Raw genomic sequence first — 17,610 nt, forward strand, 5'->3', positions numbered from 1 at the left:
ATTTAAGCAATGATACTGTCCACAATTCAGAATAATCTCATAGAATTAGTTATGTTAATGCTAGCAAATAAAAAAGAATTCCTAAAAGCTTTATTTTATTTTTTTTGAGGGATAAACAGTGGTACATGTTTTTAAAAATCCTTATAATTCTTATCCATTAAATTGCAAAAGTTATTAGGCCCTGGAGTCAAAAAGACGAAAACCATTTGTTTAAAAGTATTACATTTGTTAGGTTGCTTCTGAAGTTATGCATATTATATGATGGGTATGAAACTGAAGTGTTGTTCGATGTCTAAACCTGTGTGTGTTAACTCTGTATACCATGTCATCGCCTGTCTGGTTCATCACACATGCAAGTCTGAAAGTTTCTAGGTTGATACTGTATGTGTGAACAGTAAGAACCATTGTATGCTGGAAGTCTGCCTATCTGCATGTTCACACGCACTCAAACAGGTGTGTGTGTGTGTGTGTGTGTGTGTGTGTGTTTACTTATACTGGACATGTGACTGTGTTTCACACATGCACAAGTCTGTCTGTGATATGCACTATTCCACTCAGAAGTGCAGACTGTTCACTATCCTGAGAGGTTGAGCAATGGCTGACCTGTTCTGCTACTCAAATCTCACAGAATGATTTTTGTTTTATTGCTCATACTTCGAGTCAGGCATTTAACCAGACCTTAAAGAGCTCGTCCAGCACTGACATGAATAATAATAATACCTGTGGCTTATTGAGGAGATTTGTGCTATTACGTTTTTTTTGTTTTGTTTTTTGCTTTTGGACAATAAAGTTAGCAAAAAATCACATAGACTCACATTGTAATATTATAACATAATATTACAACATGTAATATTACACTGAATATTATAAAGACTAGGGGTGAACTCTATATTATGCAACCACCTGTCACGACACGCACACAAAAGGTAGATCCAAGTGCAGTTTATTAATTGGGCTAATCCATAGTCATCGTCAGCCAGGCAAAGGTTCAAAATCCATAAAGCAGTCCAGAAACAAAACAAGACAGACCTCCAAAGTGTAGTGACATAAAACAAGGACTCGACAACTAACAGAGAAACAGACAGGATATATATACACACAGATACTAACAAGGTGAGGGGAAACAGCTGTGTGCAATAATCAATGAGTGACAAACAGGATGATGGGAAATGTCTGAGTGAAGGACACCGTGGTGGAAGAGGACCTCTAGTGGAAACCCAGGGAACACAAACCAGACAACGTGACATTACCCCCACTCTAAGGAGCAGCTACCAGATGCTCCTCAGAACAAAAGAAAAACAAGAGTCCAGGAGGGAGGTGGAATGGTGGAGGACCAGGGGGAGGGATGAGGGGCCAGGTCCATGAAGGGGAACAGGAACAAGGGGTGATGGCTTAGCCAACGGCCAGGGCAAAACAGAGTGTCCATCGGGCGGCCAGGGCGGATAAGACAGTCCATCGGGCGGCCAGGGCTTAGAAGACAGTCCATCGGGCGGCCAGGGCGGAGCAGACGACAGTCCTTCGGGCGGCCAGGGCGGTGATGACCCTTCGGGCGGCCAGGCGGTGATGACCCTTCGGGCGGCCAGGGCGGTGATGACCCTTCGGGCGGCGATGACCCTTCGGGCGGCCAGGGCGGGTAAGACCCTTCGAGCGGCCAGGGCGGGAAAACCCTTCGGGCGGCCATGGCGGTGATGACCCTTCGGGGCGACCATGGCGGTGATGACCCTTCGGGCGGCCATGGTGGTGATGACCCTTCGGGCGGCCATGGTGGTGGAACAGGAACAGACCCTGGCTCAGGAACAGAACCCGGCTGAGGAACAGACACCGGCTCAGGCACAGACAACGGCTCAGGCACAGGAACAGACACTGGCTCAGGCTGGGCAGTATTGGCCTTGATGGGTGGAATGGGTGGTGCCGGCAGGGCCAGGAGCTTGGGTGGCGCCTGCTGGGCAAGGACTATGGAAATGGCCTCTGGGCTGACAGGAGGCTAAGAAAGGACCTCCGGGCATTGCGGGACGCAGGAAGTCCTCCTCCTCCGTCCCCGACTGCGAGAAGGTGCTGGGCTGGACGGGACCAGCGGTGAGGGCTCTGGGCTGGAAGTCGGGATGGACGGGACCAGCAGGGAGGCTCTGGGCTGGAAGTCGGGTCCTCCGGGAATACAGCGGGCTGCTCGGTCACGACCTCCGGGTTCTTGGGGGGGCTGGAGGTCGTCCCCCTTCTCCGCCATTTCTGATGGCGATGTGCAGGCTCTGGGCTTGACGGACTCAGCAGCGGATGGATCTCTGGGCTGGACATCACCAGCCCAGGGTCGAAGAGGGACCGAAGCGGAGAGTGGTGCCAGGGCTCACTTCTAGCACCTCCTCTCCTGCGACCTCCACGGGTTCCAGAAAACCTAGCCAGACGGGTTACTTCAAAAGACGGTCCGTGTCCGATGGTAGGGGGCTCGGGAGAATTTACCACCTCTTGCACGAACCCAGCGGCTATGATCTCCTCAGTCCTCCGGGCCGCCATGGTAAAATAATAAAATAAAGATCTGTTGGGCCCCGTGCTGCTGGATCCATACATTGTCGAGTCCTTCTGTCACGACACGCACACATAAGGTAGATCCAAGTGCAGTTTATTAATTGGGGTAATCCATAGTCATCGTCAGCCAGGCAAAGGTTCAAAATCCATAAAGCAGTCCAGAAACGAAACAAGACAGACCTCCAAAGTGTAGTGACATAAAACAAGGACTCGACAACTAACAGAGAAACAGACAGGATATACATACACACAGATACTAACAAGGTGACGGGAAACAGCTGTGTGCAATAATCAATGAGTGACAAACAGGATGATGGGAAATGTAGTCTGAGTGAAGGACACCGTGGTGGAAGAGGACCTCTAGTGGAAACCCAGGGAACACAAACCAGACACTGTGACACCACCTAGAGCATCCTAGCATTGTGTTTAACATTTATAATTACAAAATTATAAGTTTTTATGGTTACACTTTATTTTAAGATGTTTTTGTTAGACTGTAATTATACATTTAAGTACTGAGTATTATTCCCAAAAATTTTGGACAGAGTTCCTTTTCATTTTAATAAATTATTAACGTGTGTAGCCTAACTGTCGCCTCTGGCTTGCTAAGTTGGGGACACTTCATATTCAACAATATTATTGACTTGACTACACTGATACTATTGGATGAGAACTGAACTGAACTGGATTACGACATTACTGTTTTTCTGCAGAACTGCTAACTAATTTTACAATTGATGTTCTTTACCACTTAACTGAATCAACACTAAATTGACCTCAGGTGAACAATGACACTCTTTTCTTTTAGGTCTACTGTACAGCACAAATGAACTGTTTGCATCATTGAATCATTTTACTGTTATCACTGTAAATCTGCTTTGAAACAATCGGTATTGTATAAAGCGATTTATAAAAAAAGGTGACTTGACTTGACAAAACAGGAAGTATATATACACAAAAACAAACAATGGGACTATATGAGACAAAGGTGTAATAATCAGAAACCAAGGAAACTAACAAGGGTATTAACAAGGCTAAACTGCAAGGAAACAAGAAACACAGGCACAATCTAACATAACCCTGAAAGTAACTTATAATTAATCAATTAAAAAGTGTTTATTTTTATAATTTTTACAGTCTTTTCTACAGAAGCCCTGAACCGGCTTAAAAAAAAATAATCAAAAATTACGAGAATCATAGTCTTCCGTAGAAGTTTTGTGTGTGTGTGTGTGTGTGTGTGTGTGTGTGTGTGTGTGTGTGTGTGTGTGTGTGTGTGTGTGTGTGTGTGTGTGTGTGTGTGTGTGTGTGTGTGTGTGTGTGTGTGTGTGTGTGTGTGTGTGTGTGTGTGTGTGTGTGTGTGTGTGTGTGTGTGTGTGTGTGTAAAGAAATGCGCTTGTGAACTGCCTCGGACATGGATCTAAACAAAATAGTAGCTTTTTACTTTTATCTGGACTTTCAACAAAAGGAAATTCTACAGGTGCTAATCTACCAACATGGCATTACCATTTGTTACATTATTATTTTTTTACATTGTGGCTAAAAAATAAATATATATATATACTTTTTTTTTTTTTTTTTTTTACAGTCTCTTCACACAGGTTTTTCATTGAAATGTAAAAATGTGGGCAATCCACATGTCTTATTGTTACGTGCAGGCGAGGTGGATATAATCACAGCTGTATTAAATGTTTTGATCAAAAACCAAAACAAAGACGATAATCCAGGATAATAGGAACAAACACAACAGCTTTACAAACAGTGGCAAAGACAATACTGGACAAAAACTAGGGTTACGCTTTAGTTACACTTTATTTCAATGGTCCACTTTAGACATTCTGCTAACTATAAGTAACTGTGCAACTACATGCCAACTACCTCTCATTAGAGTATTAGTAGACTGTTAGGTTAGGGTTAGTAGAATAAGTTGACATGTAATTGCAAAGTTACTTATAGGCAGTAGAATGTCTGTTTGGGGAGCATCAAAATAAAGTCAAGTCAAGTCACATTTATTTATATAGCGCTTTTTACAATACAGATTGTTTCAAAGCAGCTTTACAGAGATAACAGGAAAATAATGCAACAAAGTTTGTTTCGAGAAGAAAATAGCATCACAGTCCAGCTTAAGTAAGTTCAGTGATGTTTCATTTGTGTTGTTAAAAAGTTATTAATTTAGTTAATTTATATATTTAGCCGCTCTGGAGAAAAGTTCTCCTCTGGCCAACGAACAAACAGTGTATGATTATGATTCAGGCAGCATTATAGGTCTGGGAAGTCAGATTGGATTGGAACAATCAGAATATTAAGCTAAAGTGTTAGCAGATATTAAGCAGTCTACTAATACTCTAATGAGAGTTTGTTGACATGTAGTTGCAAAGTTACTTATAGATAGTAAAATGTCTAAAGCCATCAAAATAAAGTGTTACCAAAACTAGAATCAAACTGATGGCTTAATAAATAAAAAGGAAATAATGAGGAGGGGGAGGTGAATATAATCGGTAACCATTGTAACAAATGATTGGTGGGAAACATATGAAAAAAAAGGAAACAGGAACAAAAACACAGGAAACAAGAAAAAGCAAACTAAGAGTCCATGACAAATCAACATAACCCTAACGCTTATATATCTATAAAGATTTATTATAATAAATCAGCCATTAGAAATGAAACTTGAAAAAATAACAATTTAAATAAATCTTTTTTGTATTTTTAGCATCTTTTAGTGTTAATTTTAGGTTTGTGCTATACCACCTGAGGGTACTCTGAGAACACAGTTTGTAATCACAGTTAGTTTACTGCAGGATTCCCACTCGAAGCTCAAATGAGTAGTTGACTATCAAATTCAGATCTCTCTGAGCGCTCTGACATTTAGTTTTGTTTTTATGACGTGACTCTAAGCTCAGTCTGAGCGTACAGCAATGAATTGCAGGGGGCGGCAGTTTGATGCTAAACGGCCTGGAAGTGGTTTGTATCGATTTCTGCCTGGATTCACTGTTTTGCTTAGTACTCCATCTATTGATCCCCGGCTCAGATTACACACGCGTAGGGTTAATGGAACTTATTCTCCTGACAGTTCTGTTTTTCACAGCACTTTTTAAGACCTCATATATCTCTGTCACACTGGCCTAACACATACATATTCACCTCCGCTTCAGACCTGGTTTTATAATCCAGCACATATATTTGACGGGCTCAGGGTGTCACATAGTTCGGTTGCCAGATTAGCACATTCACTCCTCTGTAATCTCATCGTGTTAATGAGAGAACCGGGAATCTGATGCATATCGATCCAGAAGAAAACCAATTCCGCTATACGTTTTCATTATAGCACTGATGATGATGATTCATGAATGACATGAATGATGATTCATCTAACATATAATTATCATTACCAACCAGTTCATGTCCTCCTGAGCAGTTAATGCAGCAGTCTAGTGGTGATAAAACACAATATAGGAACATTTATGATGTGAAACGCATTTTCATTAGCTATTGCATAAACTACCGTTCAAATGTTTGAGGTCACTAAGATTCCGCCTTCGCTTTTTTGACATGCATAAAGAATTATCCTACTGCGCAATGTGACGTCAGAGTGACGTCTTTTCTATGTAATTTTTGGACGTCCAATTTCGGTCCACTGAAGGGGTTGTTTTGTAAAGCCAGGCGACGTCTTTATTCGACGTCTTTTGCACGTCTAATATTGACGTCGGTGGGACTAAATGTGGTCGTTTGTGGACGTCTTTTCAACATCAAATTTAGTATCTTCTATAACTTCTATAACTGTAGTCCCATGTTTCAAAAGGGTAGAGGACGTTTTTAAAGGATGTTTTCTGTACCATCTATTTACATTTATGCATTTGGCAGATGCTTTTATCCACAGTGACTTACACTGCATTACACATTTACATTCCTGCTTTCTCTGGGAATCGAACCCATGATCTAGGCGTTGCACTAGGTGGCCGTTACACAAGTGCCAAAGCTGTACTGTTTGAGCTACAGGATTACACAATAAAACTATCTTAAATAATTATAAATAATCTGTATTCATATGTATTAATCATGTTGATAACAACAATGTTGATATTTGTAAATAAAAAAAATATTGCATATCAATCATGTAAATTTCCTGCACCTGTAATAGACGCCCAAATGAGGTCCAAAAAAATGACCCAGTTCAACGGTCAAATGTTGAACGTCAACATGACGTCCAAGTTGGGTCATGGTTGGACGTCCAAATAGTGGACCTAGTTTGGACATCGAATAGATGTCCAGAATTGGTCATGGACCAACGGACCCAATAAAGACATGATCTGCACGTCTATCCGACGTCCAGTGTTTAGTGGGATATATCACATGATTTTTCGCACATACCTGTGACATTCATACCATATGGTAGAACTCACTCTGAGCAACTTTGCCTCTGACCAGCATTGTCAATGGAACTGTATGTTAAATATTAAAGATTATTTAATAAATGTTTGTCAAAATCGGTATCAGATTTGGGGTACCCATCTAAAAATCCTATTGGTGCATCCCTAGTAATTTCAGCTCCATTAGAGTCTCAAATTAGTTTAGAAAATAATGAAAAGGTTCCACCTTTGGTCAAAAAAACTGATGCCTGATCACACAGCGCTCACATTTTCCATCTTCAGTAGTTTCCGGTCTCTGTTTAGCAGTCATATCTAATATGTTATTATATGGAGCTGTTAAAAAAAAAAAGTAAACTGTATGTGAAAAAGTATAGCATTTGTTTTTTGTACTGTGGCTGCCGTCGCATCACCCAAGTGGATGCTGCACACTGGTGGTGTTTGAGGAGAGATCCCCTGATATGATTGTAAAGCGCTTTGGGTGTACAGTAGTACATATAAAAGTGCTATATAAATGCCTCAATCATTCATTCATTTAAGAATCTACATTTCCGAACTAGTGTTTTTTGGCTCAACCTCGATAACTGTTCTAAAGCTTTAAAACTACTATATTTCCTTAGTAAATTGCCTGTGTTGGCTGTACAGTAAATGGTATTTTCCATGCATGATCTAAGTGGTTACGTATTTGCTAAATAAAACATAATACCTTTTTACAAATTTGCTTAAAGGACTTAAAGCGCTTGAACCCCAATAATTGCTGCTCGCAGCTATATTACTTATGAGAATAGTTTATTGTGATTATTAATCATAATAAATACAATTATTTATTGGTCATTTGAGACTTTCATTATTTGTTTTGACTAACCCACAATCTTTGTAAAATCATGATAATGCACAGCTTCTTGTGACTTACTCCTTTATTACACTAATATATATCCTTGTAAAACATTTTGCAGTATCTTTAGTGTAAATGAAGGTTAATAATTGTAGTGTACATTGTGTTCGTTCCAGTCAATGTGCTGCTAACCGGTTAACCGACTGTGCCGTTATGACGTTATATTGATCCACACTCTCATGTTCCCTGCACTCTTCCCGGTAAAGCCGTCCTGCACTCAGCGGCCATCACTCTCACTAACATGCACACAGATTTGGGTCAGCATTTTGTTCAGCTCTCATTATTTATGACATTGTGCTCAGATTCCATTTCCGTGTAATTTATAGATCTTTTTATGTCCTTTTACCTCCCCGTTCACTTAAGTTGATTGTTGTCACCTTTGCTAAGATTCCATGCTTCAGTCATTCATTCTGTCTTTTCATCTCTCTGCAGAAGAAACTGGTTCTGACATTCCACACCTCCACACCAGCAGCCTGTAAACATCTGTGGAAATGTGCTGTGGAAAATCAGGCATTTTACAAGTGAGAGACGCCCTTTCTCTCTCTCTCTCTCTCTCTCTCTCTCTCTCTCTCTCTCTCTCTCTCTCTCTCTCTCTCTCTCTCTCTCTCTCTCTCTCTCTCTCTCTCTCTCTCTCTCTCTCTCTCTCTCTCTCTCTCTCTCTCTCTCACTCTCTCTCTTTCTTCTTCACACTTTGTATGTGTGTCTCTTTAGCATTTGCTCGTGGTTTGGTGTTTTTACACAGCACCATTCAAAGTTTTGTTTTTTTTTTTACTTTCTGTTCATCAAACAATCCTGGAAAAAATGTTTCCATAAAAATATTAAGCAGCATAACTTTAAATTTCAAAATTGATAATATTAGAAAAAATTCTTGAGCAGCAAATCATCATCATATTATAATGATTTCTGAAGGATCATGTGACAATGAAGACTGGAGTAATGATGATGCTGAAAATTCAGCTTTGAATCACAGGAATAATTTACATTTTTAAATATATTCAAAATTAAAACAATTATTTAACAAGCATTTTTTTTATTTTTTACAATATTACTGGTTTTACTGTAGCATAAGAGACTTTTTAAAAAAACATTTTAAAAGAAAATCTCATAAAATAGTACTAATGTTATGCTAAAATAATTAAATGTATGCATGTATGTATGTATATGTATTAACCCATGACTTTTCTCTTTTTTTGTGCCAACCCTGTTAAATACAAAATATTTTGGAGTTTTTGGATCAGTGAAAAAAATGTCTGATATAGTACACCACATAATTTACAGTTATTATTTTAGTGATATTTTTAATAAAAATGTTTCACTTTGATGGACTACTGTGACAATGTAAGTTACTTAATGAAATATGGAATGTAATTTAAACTTACCTTGGTTTGTTTTTCATGATTTCACTCCTCATGAAAATTTTTTTAAAGAATGTCACAACATAACAGAGTTGAACAGAAAGTGCATAAAACATTTTAGGGAAAAAAATACATTGTGAAATCACAAGTTAAAATTCAATGAAACCTATAAATATACATTTTTGAAAATAGATTTAGCATATAATGTGACTAAGTTCTAGATCCTGTTGATTATATCAGTATGAGGTCATGAGGACAAACACAGCACACGAACGGCGCCGCTTCCTGAGAATGACCCTGATATAAGTGCCTCTGTCTCTTTCTCTGTCTCTGGTTACTGTGTGTGAGTGGTGTCACATTACTGTAGAAAGCCCTTTAATTAAGAGCTTTAATGACAGCAGGCCTGCACATACCAGGACACTGGCCGTTATCCCTTTCTTCATATTAACAACACACACATCAGTCACTCAATGACAAACTGCTCTCATGCTGCTCTCACTGCTCATCAGGCCACACCGTATCAGAACACTTTCTACACTGATTATCTGCTAGAAAATCTGCTGAATTATGCTGAATGGATTTATATATAGCAAAAACTGTTTAATGGAAATGAGAATACTGCAGTCTGTTAGCTGGAAGAAACAGCAGGCACAGACTCCATATGGTCCTGCTTACAGGACATGCAATGTAAGATAAGCTGGTAACAAAGATACACCAATTACAATAAAATGCAATACACATTTATTTGTAAAGTACATTTAAAAACAGAAAGTCTGAAGTGCTTTACAATTTAAAAATTCTGCTAACTATAAGTATATTTGCAACAACATGTCTGCTAACTCTCATTAATTTGCAATACATTTCAACTAACTTTCGTTCGAGTATTAGTAGACTGTTAGGTTTTGGTTAGAACAATATGTTAACATGTATACGGGACAAAATTATAAACGCAACACTTTCGTTTTTGCCCCCATTTTTCATGAGCTGAACTCATGATCTACGACTTTTTCTATGTACACAAAAGGTCTATTACTCTCAAATTTTGTTCTCAGATCTGTCTATATCTGTGTTAGTGAGCACTTCTCCTTTGCCGAGATACAGGTGTGGCATGTCAAGATGCTGATTAGACAGCATGATTATTGCACAGGTGTGCCTTAGGCTGGCCACAATAAAAGGCCACTCTAAAATGTGCAGTTGTACAGTGAAAACCGGGATTCATCCATGAAGAGAACAACTCTCCAAAGTGCCAGACGCCATCGAATATGAGCATTTGCCCACTCAAGTCGGTTCAAGACGACGAACTGCAGTCAGGTCGAGACCCCGATGAGGACGACGAGCATGCAGATGAGCTTCCCTGAGACGATTTCTGACAGTTTGTGCAGAAATTCTTTGGTTATGCAAACCGATTGTTGATTCAGAAGTGCTCACTAACACAGATTTAGACAGATTTGTGAACAATATCTGATAGAAATAGGCCTTTTGTGTACATAGAAAAAGTCTTAGATCTTTGAGTTCAGCTCATGAAAAAGGTGGGCAAAAACAAAAGTGTTGCATTTATAATTTTGTTCAGTGTAGTTTCAATGTTACTCATAGTCAGTAGAATATCAGTTGAGGAGCATCAAAATAAAGTGTTAGCAGATATCAGGCAGACACTTTACTAATACTTTAATGAGAGTTAGCTGACATTTTACAAAGTTACTTATAGCTAGTAGAATGTCTAAAGTGGACTATCAAATAAAGTGTTACCAAAAATAATACATACTTTCACACCACATATATACATTCAATAAGATGCATTAACACCATTTTCATTGCTCTAACGCAAAGGCCAAACTACAAAAATAGGTTTTAAGACAGTATAAAGGTCTCAACTTAAGGAGAATATAGTTGTAATAAATAATATTTATATAAGCAACGCGATTTCAGTCATAACTAAATGTTATTGCATTTCTCTGATTCATGTGATTTAGATGTGCAAAGTCAAGTCAGATAAAGACTGTGTCCAGCAGCAGTATATTTTTCAAGGGAAGCCGATTTCGCTACAGGTGAGAAGATTTGGCTGCATGTGCTATTAACCGCTTACCTGTTTAAAGTAAATCATGTCAGACATGCTAATATGACTATTTTCATCTTACTTATGTGTCATTTTATTTCACATTATTTAAGTGGATCAAATGATTGTTTCTGGTTTGATTTCAGTGGTCGGGTGGCTAAAGAAGTGATTGAAGCCAGTTCAAAGATTCAGAGAGAACCTCCTGTTGTACACAGGTCAGGATCCATTTTCAATATATCTTACAACCACTTTTCTTACTGTATCTAGAATGTATCTTGATGACACTCAGACATACTGTTTGTGGGTTAGAAGCTTATGGGTATCGGGCTTTTTATATGGTTCTAAAGTGTCATAATATACACTTAGCCTTTTTTGTTGTTGTATAATGTCCACTTACTGTATAATCCACGCTTTCTTTGACCATTTTCCATCCTCACGCTGACCCTCACAATTAAACAAATTATATTTTGGATACGGTGTTTTTGAGACTTATGTATGTAATGACTTCTTTTCCCTAGTGGATTTTTTTTTTTTTAAATTTAGCACTTCATTTAGAAATAATATTACTTCAGTTCGAATTAAATATATTGTTTTTGGACATTCAATTGCATGTTATTTGCAATTAAATGAAAATGTATTAACATGTATTTAATAATTAATAAGTAATTTTAAATAAATTTGTAATCATACATTTGTAATGATAAACTTGCAATTTGGTATATTTAAACTATTTAAGGGATAGTTCACCCAAAAATGAAAATTCTGTCAGTAATTACTCACCCTCATGTTGTTCCAACCCCGTAAGACTTTCGTTCAACTTCGGAACACAAATTAAGATATTTTTGATTAAATTTGAGAGCTGGATCACTCCTTGCTTCTAAGGGACTGAGACTTGCCGGCCCCGAAAAGTTATTAAAGACATCGGTAAAATAGTCCAAGTGACTACAGTGGCTCAATCTTAAGTTTATCAAGCGACGAGAATACTTTTTGTGCGAAAAACCCCCCTAAAATAACGACTTTACTTCAACTATTCATTTCCTTCTCTGTGGGCCTCGAGTGCATTCACGTAGTGTAATAGCGTAGTGCTTCTGTGTTGTACGTCACACGCATCACACACATGACCAGTGTCGGCCAATAGTGAGCCTACGTGTGACGTACAACACAGAAGCTTACGCTATTACAATACGTGAACTCACTCGAGGCCCACAGAGAAGGAAGTAAATAGGTGAAATAAAGTCTATTTAAATGGACTATTTTAACGATGTCTTTAATAACTTTTCGGGGCCGGCAAGTTTCAATCCCTTAGAAGCCTATGGAGGAGTGATACAGCTCTCAGATTTAATCAAAACGAAGGTCTTACGGCGTTGGAACAACACGAGGGTGAGTAATTACTGGCAGAATTTTCATTTTTGGGTGAAGTATCCCTTTAACTTTAATTGTAAATTAAATTTTTATGATTTGAAACTAAAACTGTAAATTTGACATTATTACAAAGTGCACCTTTTAAAAGTGTACTCTCTCTTTAAGTACACTTAAGTAGTCTTTTATTTCAGTAGTGTTATACTATTGTACTATCTGCATGTACAATTTTAAAAATATACTTTTAAGATTTTAAATACATACGAGTGTAAATTTAATACAATTAAGTACAATCTCAAGTGTTATATTTGAAATAAGTGATGGCAATAAAGCAATAAAACATATTATTATTTGTTAATTGGCTATGTTGATTTCTGACTGATCTGCCCTGCATTTCTCAAAAGCATTGAGAAGTTAATCATAGAGACTAATGGTGGCAACTGGTTCTACGATCTACTTAGGCTTATGATGCTTATGATGCCTTGTATTTTAAACATGACATGTATAGTATCAAACTCTTTTATTTAAAAAACTATGTTTTATGAAATGTTGATTTTCTGTGGGTGTTTCAGATCTCAGTTTGGCCAAAGCAGAAGCTTTACTTCACTCAGTCATAAACAGCTCATAATGAACATGGAGCCTCTCCTACCAGCACTGAGCTCCAGCAGGGAAAACAGAGACTCCTCAGCAGACATTGGTAACACAAATACACCTGCATGCATACACAGCTTAAAGATAAACCTTTTTTCCAACTTTAAAAATCTTTGACCCCTGACTTGAAAATGACTAAAAAACCTAACAAATTATTATGATAATTTATGATTATGATTAAAATGTTGATCATTCACGTGAGCTGGTCATATTAATATACTAGAAAATATATATTTTGATGGTATAGCGAAGAGGAAAGAAATGACGTATCAAAAGCAGACAGATCAGTCAGAACCTTCATCTTTGGGTGCGAGAGTTGGACATTGAGAAAGACCGATAGAAGGAAAATCGATGCATTTGAAATTTTGAGCTCGTGGAAATTGTTACGAATGCCATGGATAGCCAGAAAAACAAATATAGAAGTATTGGATCAATTAAAACCAGGGACAAATATTTATTGAAATGTTTGTAGTATCTGATTTCATTGTTTCTGAATATAAAAATGTGAACATAATGGTAAGTACTTGCTCTGGCCTCTGTTTTAAATGATTTTGTTCCCTTTCGTAGTCACTACGAGTTCTGTCGTGACGACGAATGGGGTTTCGCTTAGAAAGCCTATTAATTTCGAGTTAATACAATTTGACTTCGATTACAAAACGTGCAAAACCAATGGCAAAGAAATGCCATGGGTCTGCGGAATTTGCAATGCGTAACTCCGCCCAACCTCGTGGGTATAAAAGGAGGACGCCGGCAACATGCAGATATGTTTCCGCTTCGGAGCCAAGTTTATTCTTCACTCCACAGTCAATTCTGAGTAATCTCTCAACTTCCTCTTCGAGACGAGCGACTCTCCGGTGTTGGTGTGACGGTGATTCCAGCGAGTTCACATTGTCTGCTGAACTGTGCCTTTTTAAAGATGCCTCCCCCGTGCACTTCTGGTTGCGGTCGGACTGTGTCTGATTCTGATGGGCACAATCACTGCTTTGCGTGTTTGGGCATTGATCAAGCTGAAGCAGCGCTTGTGGATGACTCATGTTCTCTCTGTGGGAACATGACCATCGCCATAATTACGGTTGAGACTCGATGACCTCGTAAGAGGGAGAGTCCCCTCATCCACACCCGATCTACCCCCTATACTTCAGCTGGTGGCCAGGGTGACCTGAGGGTGATGGTGTGGAACAAAGCGCCAACGATTCGTCCTCGGCCCACACCCGCGAGTGTTCAATTGCCACTGGCGGGCCCATCTTCGGCTGTCCCGCGAGTGTCCTTTGGCGCTCCAGAAGAAGATGCTATGTCCATCGCAGGATCACAAGGTGGGCATGAGTCTTCGGGAAGTGATGATTCAGCTGTGCTGCCACTTTCTGGTGTCCCAGCATTGCCCGAGTCAGATCCCGAGATGACGGCCATGATTTCCCAGGCCGACATGAGCATTGGGATAGAGTGGAACCCTCCGCCCTGTTCTGAGCTCTCGCGGCTGGATGATTGGTTTTTGGGTGCGGCCGCCGATCCCCGTCGGTATCCTACCCCAATACCTTTCTTCCCGGACGTGCATGAGGAGGTCTCGAGGTTCTGGAAGGCACCCTTGTCTTCCTGTGATCGTTTTACGGCCTCCTCCGCCTTTCCTCCCCTCGACGGGGCCGCTGTTCTGTTGCGATGCAACTGTGTCCTCAGAGCGCTTCTTCTCACTAAGCACCCATCCAAAGCACCCTATGGCACCCTTGTCCCGATCTTTGGAAACTCCACGTGGAGAGTGCTACCATCACTTCCGCTAGAGCATGGTCCACGAGACATGCCTATGCGTTGAAGTGGAACCTCTTCGTCAACTGGTGCTCTTCTCACCGAGAAGACCCCAGAAAATGCCCGATCAGTGTCGTGCTTTCCTTCCTGCAAGACGGGTTGGAGCAAAGGCTTTCTCCCTCCAACCTGAAAATGTTAATTGCTGCTATCGCCGCACATCACGACGCAGTCGAAGGTAAGTCCGTGGGAAAGCACGACCTGATCATCAGGCTCCTGAGAGGAGTGAGAAGACTCAATCATCCTCGCCCTCCTCTCTCTACCTCTTGGGACCTCTCAGTGGTTTTAACTGCCCTGCAGAGTGCTCCCTATGAGCCTCTGCAATCAGTGGAGCTTAAGTTCCTGTCAGTTAAGACAGCGTTCCTGGTTGCATTGGCCTCCATTAAGAGGGTAGGGGACCTTCACGCATTGTCCGTTGACAAAGCGTGCCTGGAATTCGGGTCAGCCTTTTCTCACGTGATTCTGAGACCCCGGCCTGGATATATGCCCAAGGTTCCCACCACTCCCTTTCGAGATCAGGTGGCGAACCTGCAAGTGCTGCCCCTGGAGGAGGCAGACCCAGCCTTGGCACAGCTCTGTCCAGTACCTTGCCTACGTTGACAGAACTCGGCATTTCAGGACCTCTGAGCAACTCTTTGTCTGTTATGGTGGGAAGCTGAAGGGAAAGGGTCTCTCCAAGCAAAGGTTGTCTCATTGGATAGTGGACGCCATTGCTTTGGCATACCAGCAGCAAGGTCGACCATGCCCCCTCGGTGTGAAAGCTCACTCCACCCGGAGTGTGGCTTCCTCTTGGGCTCTAGCGCATGGCGCCTCGCTAACAGACATCTGTAGAGCTGCAGGCTGGGCGACAACCAACACATTTGCCAGATTCTACAATCTCCGAGTGGAGCCAGTGTCCTCTCATGTACTCGCTTCAACCAGCCGGTACTAGGATCTGCTCAGGTGTCTTCGCTTGCTCGCCATTCCACTCCACGGACTGGATACGTACAATATATTTCCTCAGGTGAGCTTCCCCGACAAGCCCTGAGTTCCTCCAGCACTGTTGACATCAATGCCAGAGTTCTGCAACCGGCAGCTTTCGCGTTGGCCAGGTGCCGCCATGTGCATGGTTCCCCTTCTGGGCGACCCCCACATGTGTTTTTCCACAGTAAGCCTCTATGAGCATGTGTATTTCCCTTGGCAAGCCACCTTGCCACCCTTGGGGTTGAAACATTTCACCCTGCGGGCTGGACACCCCAGTGTTTTTTCCGTATGCAGCCCCCTCCCGGTTCATATGTGTATTCTTAAGTCCCCCCCACTTCGGGTTGGCACTGACTGCATATTTCCTCTGAGATATGGTTCCCAGTGTACCTTGGTATTCCTGTGTTAAGTAGGACTCCTCGTCCGGGCTAGTCTCATGACAGGGAGTTTAGACTTACGCAGGTCACTGGAAGACAGTGCAGAAGGTGGCGTCATTAGACTGTAACCCCATTCGTTGACACGACGGAACTCGTAGTGACTACGAAAGGGAACGCCTCGGTTACGTATGTAACCCTCCTTCCCTGAGTAGGGAACGGAGATGTTACATCTTCCTGCCACTCCAGCTGTACCACTGGTAACGCCTGAGTTCAGTCTCGGCTCCTCAGCGAAGAAACATACCTGCATGTTGCCGGCGTCCTCATTTTATACCCACGAGGTGGGGCGGAGTTACGCCATGCAAATTCCACAGCTCACTCAGGGAACGAGGGTTAGATACGTAACCAAGACGTTCTGTCTTTTTTCCGTCTGTTGTTGTTGTACAAACAGTAGGTGTATTCATCCCACCCCCCAAGTTACAGTGATGAGCGCTGCGCACCAAATGTGCAGCGCACAGCTTGAAATAGATTTTTGGAGCGCCTTGTCACACTACTGGTGTTTTTAAATATGCAGCACTCCCATTGAAAACAATTGGGAAAAAAATATGCTGGCCTTAAGAAAAAATGCTTTGGTAGACTAACGGCCTAAATAAATACATGTAATCTCACGTGATGCTTTTTTCACGGCAATAAGTATTATTATAAAGTCCAAGACCACTTTTGTATTGCCCATTGTATACTTTGCATGAAAAACTGACCTAGTTCACCTTTATAATAGACGTTGTTGCCAGGTATAACACCCCCATTCTCAAGGGAAATGTTTAAAGTGAGCCATTGAGGTGCTATTATCTGTGGAGACTCCAATCAGAGCTTTAAAAATACTTGTGTATATCCCAGCAGACAGCATGTTAGCAGTGATTAGATAAGAGGCCTGCTCGGGCTTGTGCTGTTAGAGGTGTGCATTAAAGCAATGACATTCAAGTACACATGCTTACGGAGTTAGAAGCTGCTGGTTTAATGATGTCCTTGAATTGAATCACTTAGCTGTTTAAACTCCGATCATTCGGAACAGAGTGAAGGAGGAGCATGATCAGAGTGTTTCATGTAAGGGTTTAGTCACGTGAGTCTGGGGAGATAAAGCCGGTAGTCCATGTGAGGAGTCCTGAAGCTGGTTCATCAATACTAAGCCCCTTAAAGATCAAGTTACCAGAGGAGACGACAAGGTGACAACTGAATGTCACACTGGCCCTTCTCAGAAGTTCCCTGTACATCCTTGTAGGGAAGC

General features: G+C 41.0%; 3 protein-coding genes across 3 annotated transcripts in view; 1 reads left to right on the top strand and 2 right to left on the bottom strand.

Annotated features, from left to right (window-relative positions):
• naa35 (N-alpha-acetyltransferase 35, NatC auxiliary subunit) overlaps positions 1 to 17,610 on the bottom strand; it is a 287,987-nt gene that overhangs the window by 243,550 nt on the left and 26,827 nt on the right. The window lies entirely within an intron of this gene.
• rmi1 (RMI1, RecQ mediated genome instability 1, homolog (S. cerevisiae)) overlaps positions 1 to 17,610 on the bottom strand; it is a 362,517-nt gene that overhangs the window by 114,959 nt on the left and 229,948 nt on the right. The gene's annotated exons all lie outside the window — the stretch shown is intronic.
• Positions 1 to 17,610, top strand: part of frmd3 (FERM domain containing 3) — a 116,347-nt gene that overhangs the window by 77,498 nt on the left and 21,239 nt on the right. The window contains exons 10-13 of the mRNA XM_077223815.1: positions 8,212 to 8,300; positions 11,105 to 11,179; positions 11,334 to 11,402; positions 13,119 to 13,243. Of these exons, the coding sequence (XP_077079930.1) occupies positions 8,212 to 8,300; positions 11,105 to 11,179; positions 11,334 to 11,402; positions 13,119 to 13,243 (358 nt within the window). The remainder of the gene's footprint in view (positions 1 to 8,211; positions 8,301 to 11,104; positions 11,180 to 11,333; positions 11,403 to 13,118; positions 13,244 to 17,610) is intronic.

Source organism: Siphateles boraxobius, unplaced genomic scaffold (assembly GCF_051911475.1).
Source record: "Siphateles boraxobius isolate OS27281-9 unplaced genomic scaffold, OSU_SipBor_1 9, whole genome shotgun sequence".
Classification (NCBI taxonomy): Eukaryota; Metazoa; Chordata; class Actinopteri; order Cypriniformes; family Leuciscidae; genus Siphateles; species Siphateles boraxobius.